The 14999-nt window shown below is 32.2% G+C and overlaps 1 protein-coding gene and 1 non-coding gene across 2 annotated transcripts; both read left to right on the plus strand.

Moving 5' to 3' along the window:
* Nucleotides 1-853: 853 nt before the first annotated feature.
* Smp_011180 (putative late embryogenesis abundant protein) lies at nucleotides 854-14767 on the plus strand (the record flags this gene model as incomplete). The annotated part of the gene is made up of 9 exons (XM_018796255.1): nucleotides 854-933; nucleotides 2072-2217; nucleotides 4958-5247; nucleotides 6690-6710; nucleotides 8671-8744; nucleotides 10562-10665; nucleotides 10908-11416; nucleotides 12714-13779; nucleotides 14562-14767. The coding sequence occupies 9 exons, from the start codon at nucleotides 854-856 to the stop codon at nucleotides 14765-14767; spliced, it is 2496 nt and encodes an 831-aa protein (XP_018650486.1).
* Smp_tRNA_00874_Gln_TTG.1.1 lies at nucleotides 10330-10395 on the plus strand. Its single transcript has one exon. It is a non-coding gene (tRNA).
* Nucleotides 14768-14999: the final 232 nt, after the last annotated feature.

Raw genomic sequence — 14999 nt, forward strand, 5'->3', positions numbered from 1 at the left:
GTTTGTATTTGATTAAGTTTATTGCTACATTAAGATAGATGGACTTCAGAACTACGTAAATTTTATTATTTAGATGCTTCGCATTTTGAGGATAAAATGTTGGTCATTAAGTTAGTTATGCCAGAGATCACTAAGTTGTTTATAACATCAAATTATATTTTTAAAACACTTTAGGGAACACCAGTATTTTTGCAGATGTTTCGGATAATTTTTTCTCCATATATTCCTTGTTTTGATAGACAGGACAGTTGGATTATTGTTTATGTTCTATGTTTTAATACTTGACTTTTGAAAACTAATGATGCCAAGCGATTTTCCATGGATTTTCAACAATTTTCTCTATGAAAAATGATATGTTTCTAATATCCTCACTAGCATTTACCATGGCTACAGCCAGGGGTGGTGATGAATGACTACTAGCACCGAGTTGGATCTCATATTTTTTCATTTCGCTAGTATATTATGACTAACATTTTTAAAGTAAAACAATCTTATTAAACAATTAATTGAAACCTAAAATTCAGTTCTTCTATGGTTACGGAAGGTCCGAATTACCCGATGCTATCACCCCCACTGAACGAATTTAAGTTTGATACATTAGGAGATGAAAAACATGTACACACGTGACTTCAGACATTGGTAGTGAATTTCAAGAAATAAGGCGAAAGTGACATGAACGTTTCTCTTCCAAGACTAAAACCTTAAGTATTATTGTTTATTTCCACCTGTAGTACAAACCCCAGTCTGATAAAACATTTTAAACAGTAACAAATATAAGAAAAATAGTGTTAGTAGGTTTCGATTTCACAAATGTTTTTTTATTAAGCTTTATTTCATAGCCAATTGCTCAGAGATGAATGATATCCGACTGAGACATTGTGAAAAATCATTGCTTAATAAAATAAGTAGAGCCAAAGGTCGATCAAGTCTGAGGTAAGAGTACAATTTTTTTATTTATCTGTCATATTTTATTGTTATACTGAATATAGACTTCTCACAACAAACATGAGTAAGTCCTAGGAAATGGGGATTTAAGTATGAGTTGTATTCTGTTAATTACATTTTTCACAATAAATTTCTTTAAACCACGATACAGTATTTTCTCACTCTTTCTGTTTGGGTCTTCGAGTTATTGATTAACCTCAAAATAATGGTACTTTACCTTAGACATTTCATTTTAAGTCGAATGCTTCCAACACTGCTCATTAAGCGAAATAACCGATCCTTTTGAAACATGTAATCAGGTTTTATTTACATCTCATTTAACAGGAATTATCCAAAGTGAGATACTTATTGCTTTCTCTGCACACACGTTTCTTGATTAAGAGCCGAAAGTAAAAGATAAAGCACTGGTCAACTGGTTTTGAGTTTTCTACTCACTTATGTAGGGATTTATCAATTCGGTTACTTCTGCTAAAATCAGTGACATATATTTTAGTAACTAGTTTTTCTATCGTAACATATATATATATATATATATATATATATATATATATATATATATATTTCTGGTATCTAGATGCGAACTCAAGCTGGAGAGGTAGTACTTCGTTCTTAATGGTTAATAGTATCAATCAAGTTCTTATTACATATATTTTTTATAAGCAATTAGTAAATAAGAAACTCCCAAAGTAATGAGCTTGAGTACATATAATGCACTTCAGCATTAAAAAAATCATCCAACTACTCTTATGTTTATGGAAAAAATGATTGTTTAACATAATGTCATATTTATTGACAATTAAAAAGTAAACTTCAGCTGGAAACCAAAACGAAATGATGAACAGTTATTTTGATGTATTTTTGAACGTTTTTTTGTAAATTATAATTCAAAAATATGGCTTATTAATCTAGGTTCTCGACTTTATGAGGTCCACACATTTTCTAATTTACCTTTAAACTGAGTAGTGTTTCTAGCACATACAACTTATACTTGGTTCCTGAGTTGAATCACTTAATGCACTACATGTATTGCTCACTACTCTTAATAACTTGTGAAATATTTAATCATCAACTCGGAACCTTAATTTTCTATAGCTATTTAAAACAATTTTCTGGCCGCTCATTGTAGATTCCCAATTCATTCAAGAGTTAAAAATGCTTCCTTAAAAGTTGTTTGTCTACTACAAGCCCAGCTAGGTCAAGTTGCAATAAACGATTATTCATTGAAACAGGAAAGTGAGAAAATATTACAATCAGCTTTGCGTATTTTGAATGGTACGTTCATTTACTTATCTACTTTTGCTTTTCTCTATGATCAACATAGAGAATTTACTTTTTACCTGTGTTATCATAAATTTTGATTTACTAGTAAATAATTTTAATGGTTGAGATCATGAGTCAATTGAAGCTAGACCACCAGGGAAAGCCTGGAAGCACTGGACGGCCATTTCGACTTTTGTGGAACTACTCAGCACTGCGCATCGACGATCCCGCCTCGGGAGATCTGAACACAGGACCTATCAGTCTCCCGTGCGAATGCTCAACCTCTAGACCACTGAACCGGCATCCAACGCTGTTATTGTCTAACTTCAACTAACCCACGAAATTGAGCGGCACATCCACCATTGTCTTCAGCGAGTTACTATCTCACAACAGACCCGCCTGAACTCACTGCTTCTCACTAGAAATCCAGGAAATATCTCTTGAAGTCAGTCAGTCACTAGTAAGCATATATTGATAAATATCAAAAGGGGTTTTTGTACATGTTATAGTAATTTTAATAGTTTTCTAGTGCTTCCAGGTTTTCCATGGTGGTCTAGCTTCGATTGGCTCATGATCTCAGCTACTCAAATAACTATAATATCCACAAAAACCCTTCTGATAGTAGATAATTGTTTTTATGTTTTCTAAAGTAAATTGAATCATCAGTATCTGTACAAAATACAACTTATTGAATCCAAAGTGATCGCATATCTTTACAACATTGGCTCTAGGCCTGCAATTTCGTGTTATTATGATGATTGTTTACACAGTAGATACGGAATAGTTTTTACATGCATACTTCAAATTTGTATCAAGTTGAAATAGCATGTTCCAATCTTAAAAAAATATGTTTAGGGGCTGTATATCACCCTTACTCTATGATTAGGTGGTTAAGACAAACTATAATTTATCACAGTCTGGGATCCTATATTTCTTAATAATATAAAGAAGGATAATCTGTAAAATAGATCAGACAAAATTTTATCTACAACGAGATAACAGGTTGTCTCATTTACAAAGCCTGTATATGATGGAATACATAAATCTAAATGTAATCAGTCTTCAGCCAAACAACCACTTTATATCTGTTCGACCGCAGTAAACTCAACCTGTCTGCTTAAACTTCTAAAAATGACTAAAATCAATGAGTAGGTTCAGAGTCACATAAAGCATCTTTTGTCACATCCCTAGTTAGTCCATTTTTGTCTGGTTATTAACTGTGTCGTCTTGACCTGCTCAATTATTTTGTAACCATCCTATATACTTTGTCATTTATGACCAAGTTGACTACGTCGTGTATGCTTTTACGTGAGCTTGCCTCTTATGTGTCTGTTATTTATACTTCAATTGATTTTCTCTAGTTAATTCTGAGTCACTCATTAATTACTGAATAGACCTATTTGCCATCTCTGAGTCACATCACTTATCTTCTGTCTACATTAATGAACAACTAAAATATATGTATCCAAAACCACTCTTTTACTCGACTTTTGATGTACCGTTGTTTTAGACATGTTAAGTCGAAGGAATGTAAACGGAGATAATTGTGATAAATACATTTCATTAACTTCTTGGTCGTCACATCATACTGAAGTTAAATGGGACTTAAAATGATGAGCCCGAGATATATGAAAATAGTCAATTCATTAACGAAACATCGTTAAGTCAATATGATTTGTAACTGTTTGTGTGCTTGCTATTGGTTTCCTTGTCTGCTTAGAATCCAAGATGTTATGTTGTGTGCTCTTTGACTGAATCAGTTGCATGGAGTTCACTGATTGAATGCGTAGGGTTTGGAAGGTTCATCATCTTATTATGGAAGCTTGCACTTGTTCAAATTCCTATTATTCGCCTCTCAATCGCATCTTCAACGTATCTCGTCCAGTTGGTTTTTGATTATCGAGCTTTACTTTAAGTTCTGATGACCGTTAACAGCTGTGTTTTAAGAAACTAAATTATACTTTCTTTTGAATTATGAAAATCACTTCCGTTCAACGCCAACTGAACTATATACCCAGGTTAATGTCTTGTCCACCTTGACTGATCATCGTGATTAAACGATTTTGTGACAGTCTTTACGGAGTTCACCAGAATCTATTAATATACTTGGCTTCATGTTTTTTATAATATTCGTTTGATTGACTAAAAAAAACTAATTTCTTGTTCAAAATGCATGTGTCAATAAAAGCACTTAAAAATCATTACATAGCAATAAAACTACTTCTCAAATTATGTTTATATCAGTGGTAAAACAAAGGAACGTCCCTATAATCTGATTGAGTTGTTCCGAACTTATTTATTCTATCATCAGGTATCCAGAGTCAAGAAATCAAGATACCATAAAATAACGCTGAAAGTAGTGTTTTCAATATTTGTAAAGTTATCAGTTATTGTGAAACATACAATAATATATAAAAAGGAAAATCACTATAAGTTGAATTGACTAGAAAATAATGGTTGAACCTATTAACAAGGAAATTAAATTTGGACTTTCTAGAAATACAGCTTTTATTTTCAAACGAATAGAGATAATTTAATGTTTCGGTCAAAAATGATAATGAACAGTCTATTCACTTCGACACATTTGAATCATACACATATTTATTATTATTAAAATGATCTGAGATAAAGTATATAAAACAATTTCTTTTAATGAAATGATAGGTTAGGTAACTCCAACAAATTACTTTCAAGCATTCTTACTTTAGTCATAAACTTTGAACAACCATCAACTATTCACTTTTTTTTCTAGGTTTAACTGGTTTGTTATGGCTTTATGATTGCCCATTGACTATGTATTCTAAAAGCCATAAACAAAATTCAGATTGCTCAACAATCCCTGCAGTTGCAATGAAATATCCATCTATATTGAGTGCATTAGAATTACGTAAATCTATTCATTTTCGACGTTGGTTAAATTATCCTCTTATAAATTTATATGGTTCATCTTTACTAACTGAAATGCAAATTGAAAAATTAATTGGAGCTAATCTAATAACCTGTAGTGCCATTCAACAAACCGAATCTGGAAAATTAGAAAATGTAAGTGCGATTTCATTGTTTAACTTTGACCTTAAATATGTTGTTTGTGGGCATTTTTAAATTAAAGCGGTGATAATTTAATGCGCAAATAGTGCTCAATCAAAGGAAAGTTCTACTTTGGCTTAGCAATGAAAACATGTATGTAATATCATTAAAGTCACGGCGGTTTTTGTATTTTTTAAATTAGTTCTTTTTCATCCTACATTTCAGTTTTTTTCATTCCGTTTCGTCCAATTAAATGGCTAGTTTTAATTGCGTTATAATTGGTTATTTATTTCTTAAAATTGATATAAAATGTAATTACTTGTCGACAGAACACCTATTCTTCAAATTATGGACGATAGTAGCGTACAAAGTACGGGCTCCGTTGTTTCTCACGTTGTCACGGAAACAGATTATATATTTTTGAATACATTGTATCTGGTACCGTTCCAATCACTTGAAGCACTAAAGAGAGCCATTAGAACTTATGAAAGGGGAATGTACTGTCATTAGGTGGTGCAAGATTCTCATTTCCATAGAGATTAAAAGCTGTATATTAAATATGTATGTTGGAGGAATGGTCATAGGACACCTAGTGGATCTCCACAGCCGATTAGACGAAGATGATTTCATTAGAGTTATTATCTTATTAATGAAGGACTTCAATGAACACTTAATGTCCGGCCTTCATCTTTTGTAAGTTTATTGAAGGTTACTGAACTGTTGTTCGTGCGAATGTTCATCACAATCATAAGTGCGACTCTCTGAGGTACGACAATAATTCTTGGATGTCCAGATTAACGGATGCTGGATTTGAAACAGTGTGACCTCTTCTGATTTCGGGGACACCAGCATTCAATATTGTACACATCGCTTAGCAATCTTATACTAAGCACCTGAATCCCTAAGATGTTTTTAACACGCTCCACAAAGTGTTCTCACAGGCCAGGTTTCCGCACATCAAGCAGTTTATGGAAGGATGCCTCCAATGCCATTGACCTTATCTACAGCAACTGAGTTTCAGATGGAAGCTTCCACTTCCATGAATGTTACAATGCCGTTGATCCAAAAGACGACAAGTAGAAACTATCGGACAAACGTGGATTTGGATACCACGTTAAGTAATGACGAAGACAAAATTGTTTCTATAAACTCAGAATTCAGTGACCGGGACAACGACGTTGACGAAGATACCCACGACAACAGACTGTGTGATATATGCAACCTTGCTCAGCCTCTAAATGAAACAGCAACAGTCTAATCAAGCTCGAACTACGAAATTATTTAACTTTTACGCATTATTAACTAGTTATTATTTTAATTAAATTACCTCTTGTTTCACTTTTTCAACTTGGAGTAGATTCTTAATGAAAGACCACCGTACGGGAGAAAACTACTTGAATATTTAGATAGCATTCCTAAATATGAACTAGAAGTAGAACAAGTACGTAATATATCTGTTTGTAAATAATTACAGTTTTGATAAGTTTTACAAAACTGCTAAATAATCTGAAGGTAGAATTATGGTATCACTAGCTGATCCAAAGGGATTCCGTCCATTATTTGTCTTGGCTCAATTGAAAATGTGTATTACGAGTTTCAGAATACCATGAAATTTAGTAAAAATTGGTTAACTATTTATCTTTGAATTTTTATTTAAATTGAAATAAACAATTTCTATATTATTGCAATTGAAAACGTACTTCATCTATAAACTAATTGATTTTAAACTTATATATATATATATATATACTCAGGACTCCTGCCAGATCAGTTATCTGAGAAAAAGTTTCCAACGGTTATAAATATATTTGACGCAAGTATAAGTTGAGAGAGCTTGTGTGAATCACACGAATAGACATTTTATGCGATTCGCATATATATGTGCCCATCAAAGTTGATGTGATAACAATGCATTGATTCAGGGAAGTGATAAGACCACTAACGGCTGACAGTTTGGTTGATCTGGTCTAAATCAGTAGATACATTGTTAGTCTGTAACCAAGGTTACAGAAGAACCATTATTTATGACATTTTTAAGACTTAACATTATTATTCCCTAATAATAGTTTCGTTAGTCAGGACGAACTAAAAATATAATATAGAACTTTCTTCAGAATTGAAAAATAATATTTCGATATCATGCAACCAGATTTATTGTTGTCAACCAAGTATAATATATAATTTGAAATTTACTTGTGAGTTTCCATAAAGTAGATGATCGATTGTGACAAAATTAGAAAGGATTTTTTAAAAAATAGATCAGCACAATACGTATCGTCCGATAAATTCTCTCGGTACGACTATATTCAAACCTAAATGGAGTTTCGGTATTTTATTATTTGGAATTACTAATTCATGAACAGTAGGTTGAAGAATCCTTGAGAAGCGTTAGGCATGCTCCGAACTTTGATGTTTAAACATTATTTTTTGTTATGTGCATGGCAATTTGTGGACATATCTAAAACGTCAAAATTAAGCATCTCAATAGATATGATCAGATGATAAACTAACTGGTGTGAAGAAACAGTTAATAGTTTGAGTCAAATAACAACTCATTACCTTATATTAAAACCCATCTGTATTTGACCATAGACCCTAATACTGTCTATCAAAAATGACTTGATTCCAGAGGTTACGTTTAGGATACTTGTCAAAATAAATACACAGATCCTTTTCGTAAATCATGAGGACAAGGTGAAACTAGTTGTGAAGTCTAAATTCTGCAGGAGTGCATGGAATCCCTTTTGAGAGATACTAAATTATGTTTATAAGGATACATCGAAGACTACAGCCTCTAAGTTGGAATATTCAGAGCTGATCTTATTTTTACGAAGATCAACACGATAACTGATTCGTTATCACTTGTTGTAATATTCTTATGCTAGTGAATCAAGGGTTTTTCCCGAAGTTTTATGAAAGTCTTCTTAATTATTTATTATTCGACGAACAACAGTTGGAGTCTACAACTAATGAAGAATAAGGTGATCCCTAACAATATGAACCTACTACACGAAATACATCAACAGCATATTATTGTATCAAATCAAAGGACATCGAATTATTTTATTGGAGTATTCAGGAACATAGATTAAAGCACTAGAACTATGTTTACAGAATATGAGTTCGATTCTGGTGGGAAGGTATTCATATGCTTATGAGAAGTTTTCTAAAAGAACCAAATTTTCGTTTAGCGACAAACAAGTTATTTATGGTTTCTTTTTGAAACCAATGACAGATAGATTTAGTTTAAAGAGTAACAATTGTTATATAAATCCCCTTGTAGTATGTTAACAATTTGCCTGAATTTTACCATTACTATTTGAAAGAATGTGACATTGTATAGAACTGTTTCTGACTTACAAAAATTTGTTCTACGTTCCTTAGAAGTCTGGTTACGATTCAACAAACATTCAACTGATGTTTACCATTACCCAAAAGAATAACTGTAAAGATTGTGCAGTCTTATTGGTGGGAAGTGCAAAAAAATATCTAGTTAGGAAATGGTTACTTGAGTAAGTTATTTTTTTTAACATATTTCTCTATTACTTTTTTTCCATTTTAAAAAGTCAATAAAATAGGATTTCGTGAATTTTTTTGTTTAAAAACTGGAGAATACTAATACGTATGTTAAGGTTGTTCATAGTACATTTCTGATTTAGGCAAATTCTGGAGTATGATTAAAAATGACAAGAGGGAAACTGGTATTTACAATTGATTGATCACTGAGCAGTGAACAATGTCATTTATGTCATTTGACACTCAGAAGAAAATTTTGCTTGTAATCTTGAGGGAAATGATGCTTCCTGATGGATTTGATCCAATGTCATCCAGTTGAACACAATGTATTGAATGTTAAGTCAATTAGAATGTTAACTAGCTCCAAACAATAACAACTTACAAGAAATGAATTAATTTCTCTTGTACCTACTTACTTATGCCTGTTACTCCCAATGGAGCATAGGCCGCCGACCAGCATTCCCCAACCCACTTTGTCCTGGGCCTTCCAGTCTAGTTCTATCCAATTTTTCTTCATTCTTCTCATGTCTGTCTCCATTTCTCGGCAAAATGTGTTCTTTGGTCTTCCTCTTCTCATTTGACCTTCAGGATCCCATACGAGGGCTTGCCTTGTGACACAGTTGAGTGATTTTCTCAACGTGTGTCCTATCCACTTCCAGCGCTTCTTCCTGATTTCTTCCTCCAATGGAATATCGTTTGTTCTCTCCCGCAATAGCTTGTTGCTGATAGTGTCTGGCCAACGGATCCGAAGTATCTTGCGTAGACTACTTTTGATAAACACCTGTATCTTCTGGATGATGGTTTTCGTAGTTTTCCACGTCTCTGCCCCATACAGTAGAACTGTCTTGACAATTTCCCTTGTAGATCCTCAAAATTTAAAATATTTTTTCTATCAGTCCAATAAAATGATTACATAGGCAAAAATACCCAAAACTTATTTGTCCTAATCACTTTATAAGTTTAATACATCCATATACATATCAAATTGGTTAATTTGATAGGAAGAAAACATGTTGAAATTCAGTCTAAAATTTAGAGAACATAAATATGATAAAAACTTTGGTGTGAATTACGAGATTATAATTATTTGACGGGATAATTAAAAACAATATATGATTAAATGTGACTTTACTAATGTAAAGATAGATTGAGATATGATGCTTCATAGTTTAGAAAGGACCAATAATCAGTTTAAACTATTATATCCTAAAATCATCTGATTGAATCAACAATTATTGACATTTGATTAGGGGTTAGTCAGCTTAAATAAAACCCTTAAATACCAAAATCAATTACAGACGACTTCATTTTCGTAGTATTGTAACATCAAACTACAAATAAATTGTTTCTATTCCTTATTAATTAGTAATTCATTACGTAATCAAAAAATAAGTAATTTTTATATGAATAAATTCATTCAGTATTGTTTGTTTGAATCTTCCCATCGATTTGTTAGGACTGGAACTGGACTGCAACAAACAAACCAGTTGCAGTCCTAACAAATTGACGGGAAGATTCAAACAAACAATACTAAATGAATTTAAACTTCACCCCATCGCACAAGCAAGTGGCTGTCAGGACTCAGTGGCCGAGTGGATAACGCGATGGCGTTTGAAGCGAGAGTACTGGGTTCGAGTCCCAGGGTGAACATCGACTCTGAGATGCAGGTACATCCAGCTGATGAGTTCCAAATAGGACGAAACGCGCGTCTTGGATTCCACTGCTAGCCACTATCCATCTTTGCTTTTATATGAATAGTTTTAAAATTTATTTTATCCTTTTAATATTTATAACTGTTACTGATTTATTGTAGATATGATAACTCCGAAGGAACTAGCGTTATTACAAGACAAATGGAACTTCCGAATGATGAAACGTTGAACCCATTAAATATAAGCTTGATTAGCGTAAATTATGGTAAGCTATTGGTGATTATAACTTTTGAAATTAAAATTATATTAAAATGAATTTATTTAGAATCCAGTGATCCATGTTGTACGAATGAATTACTGTTAAGAGTTATCGTAGGCGGCTGAAAACCGTTTCAAAAATAAAGTGATAGGGTGCCAGACTTGATTATAGTTCCTAAGTTTTGCAATTATATTTTATTTAGCTCAAATTAAATATATTCTGAGTAATCGATTCTTATTTTTAACTAGGAGGTGTGGATCTTCATACGAAATATCACTTTATTTCCTTATCAAATAAATATGATAGGCTAACTTCAACTCCAAACATATCAACTGAAGATTTCATTCAAAAAGAAATATCGATTGGTTACACAGAATTGATCACACAACAATGTCAATCACCAACAAGAAATATTGACAGCACTAATGGTAATGATAAACTAAATTTATGGCCAGAACCTACTTCGTCATTCATAAATAACATAAACAGATCGAATGATAATAATAACGATACTTTTTTGAATTTAAAACTGCCTTTAACTCCAATTGTCAATAAAACAAAACAATCGAGTAGGCAGAATTTGAAATTACAGAAATGTACGATGAATATTCAAAGTTTACGAAATCAAACAGAAACACATTACAAAACACCATATAAATTCAGATGGACGCCGACAAATAGTACAAATGAACAACAGTCACCTAAAACTCCCTTAATACAAACATCTATGCTTGATTATATGCGGAGTAAATGTAAGGTAAGTGGAGTTTCACATCACTCAGTGATGAATTTAAATGGAACTAAGATCTCTTACGCGTTGTACAAGTGAGAGTTTATCTGGACTCAGTAGCTAAGTGGATATCACGGTGGCGTGTAAAGCTAACGGTACTAGCTTCGAGTTGCGGAGTGAACATCAACTCTGGGATACAAATGCATCCATTTTACGAGTACTAAAAAGGACAAAACGCGTGTTCTTGATTCCATTAATAACCATATTCCATCTGCTTTATGTTTACTCAATATTCGTTTAAAGTTAATGCAGTAGAAATCAGAAGTTTTGAACTGAGTAAGACCATTAGTAAGTCTCAGCCTGATAGAGATTATCTTTATGCTATGGTTAGCATGAGTTTGTTAAAAGTAGTATAAATGTAGAGGAATCGATGTACAACAGTATTTAGGTAAGAAACTAGATCTAATTAAATTTCATGATAATATAAAACTTAAGTTGGAAAGCGTTTATCCTTCAGATTTATTGTTTAAAGAACATACAAAAAATTCGTATGCTTTGAGAATAATTAACCATGTGCATGGATTGAGATAAGTAGATTGACTAATTCCAAAAGTAACCAAACTTTGTTTCACAGAATTTTAGTAAGCAGCATAGGGTATATAAAAGCTTAAGATGAATCAGTTTGAACTAATTCAACGACATCATGAGTCGGAAGTATCAGTATTAATAACTAAGATTGAATTTTCTAGTATGGATACTTAAATTTGTCGCGATTTTATAACCAGATTTCAAATAAACACTTAGCTTGTACATTTCTTGTTGATTTGTACATGTTATTAAAATATATGTAACATCCTGAAAAAATCCGACACCTAGTTTATAGGAGATGCTAATGAAAACTGTTTAATAGCCATTCTTATATTTTACTGACAAAATATAGTACTTTCAAGGAATCCCAAGATATAAGAGAAAAAGGAAACATTTCAATCACCGTGGAGTACTTTACAACAGACATAAAAAATATTCTATTTGGCAGAAAACTATGACTGGTACTTGGAAAGAGTATACAAAGTTACCATTGCAACCAAATTATTCCATTTCTATTTAAATAATTTTAGTTATTGGCAAAATGAACATTACCAATACTTCTGTTTAACATGGTGTGAAATACATTTCACCTTAAAGATTGTATGTTCAGATTAGGCTATTCTATGGTCTTAAATTTTGATGGATGTATATTGATGATATCCAGAAAATTGTTTACTAAAAAACTACTCATTTCATTGTCATTTTCATACGTAAACAAATTGTAAAATTTTATCAGGATTCAAGATTAATTCTTCCAACATACAAACAGACAACGAAAGTAAAGGATAATTCTATATTAGAATCACCTAATAATGATGAACCTTCAATTCAAAAAATAAGTCGTAAACGGTTTAAATGGGATCCAGAGGATAAAATTACAATAGATACAGATTTGAACCAAAGTTCAACGTTCACGCTTACACCTGTATTAGATGGATGCAGTTATACAAAAGAAACACCAGCAATGCCTTATTTATTATTAAAAGATAATACACCTGATTTATTCTCCATACAAAGTTCATTTATAAACAACGATTTCCTTTGTGAGTCATGCCCACCTATATGTGATGGATCTTCGAAATATGGATATTTATCTGGGAATTCATTAAACTTAGAATCAATACAAAATCAAAATTTATCACTATATTCGAATATCAATCAGGAAACTGAATCAAGATCTCATTGTCCGATGAAATCCGACTGCCTAAATAATAACTATAACATAAATCAGATCGGAGATGAGGAATCAGTTAAACATGAAAACGATCAAATTTCAACACCGCAATACAGGTGTAATTGTACGATATTTACACCGAAAGCAAATCTCAACGAACATAATACAGTTTCATCAAATGATCTATCAAAATCTAATTTTCCACTTAAACCGTATACAGTAGATATTGTGAATTTTACTCCTCGCCGAGAAGAAAATCCTACTACTGTTATGACAGAAATAGAATCAGATTTTGATAATACTGGAAATTCAACTCTTGAAATTTTGGAAGTAAATGAAAAAAGCTTCATTAAACCTAAAGATTTTACAGTTTCAAAATCAGTTCAAAATAATCAATCTAGAAAGATGAATGAATGTACTCCACAACTACAAAAGAAAATAACTTGGTCAAAAGATATCACTATCAACAATGAGATTCGGAAAAAACAGAAAAACCAGTGGAAGAATGAGAATGATCAATTACTATACGAATCAGAAAAATCATTTTCAGTTGATTATCAACTAATTAACGACGGGTGGTGTGAATTGGCATGTTTAATCAAATTTTCTGAATTAGGTCTACTTCACGGTATGTTTGAGTATTTTCTAGGTGTATGCTTTGTTAGTGAATTTTGAGTGAAAATGTTTTCAGTAGTCATCTATTAACCACTACAGTATGGACTAGAATACCACATTATCAACTTTTGTTTAATCAGTCAGGTGAGACTCCTAGCATACACATTTTACAGTTCAAAGTCGATTATATCTCTGGTAACATTGTTAATCGGTTTTATTTACTCTAAATAAAGCTTAAAACACACTTTGAAGGCAAAATTAAGTCTTTTAGATGATATTATAGTTTCAGTCATACAGTATTTCTAGACCACACTTTGGGACTAACGATATGTATTTAACTGTTAATTCCTTATGAATAGAAAATTCGGTAAAAGAAAACTAGTTTCGTTCCAGGATATCTTGGAATTATTTTATCATACAATACTTTCCCATTATCCAAAAAAATCCCCGACTTCAAAGTTGAAGTGAAGGAATATTGATTGATCGCTGACATCGGTTTTACAAGAATATAAGACAGCATAATCATTGCAATAGTTAAATATGCAACAAAAAATATACAACTTTTGAACACGAAAGTCTAACTTTCTAATTACAACGTTATAAGAGAAAGAGTATTAGGAGAAACTTGTCGATTCAATAGAGTGAAGGAAAACAGAGACAGAAGGACTGGTTTGTATCATTCGTCACAGGTCAAGTAAACATTTAAATATGGACGACTGACCTAGGGTGAATACAGAAAATATATAGACTTTCCTATCAAATCTAAAAGTTTACTCGATTTTTTTTAATCCATAGAACAAATAAAACCTAATTCCATATCTACAGGGACAGAAACTCCTCAACCTTCTTGCTCCAAAAGGCAACTCGAATATGAAAAAGATAAAGAGGAAAAGCACATGTACAATGCAAACATACCGAACAGTGTAGTAAGTTTTATTTTGTCATTACAACGGTTACCGAAAACTTCAAGTGTAGAATATAAGTTACGTAGTGGTTTATAAAATGAACTGTGATGCAATGGGTTCATGCCAAAGGTTATTTAAAGGATAAAAGATAGTTAACCGAATTATAATTTCTATATGAACCGAATAAGTTGTCTACAATTATGTTATACATGCACTCAAATGGGACACGGTCTAGTTTAAAGTTAGGTAAAAAACGATGTCTTCAATAGCAAACACGGGCCCTAAAACCTGGTTTGCATCGTACAAATGATCATAGACCTCATTATAT

This window comes from Schistosoma mansoni, chromosome 2, assembly GCF_000237925.1.
Source record: "Schistosoma mansoni strain Puerto Rico chromosome 2, complete genome".
NCBI lineage: Eukaryota > Metazoa > Platyhelminthes > Trematoda > Strigeidida > Schistosomatidae > Schistosoma > Schistosoma mansoni.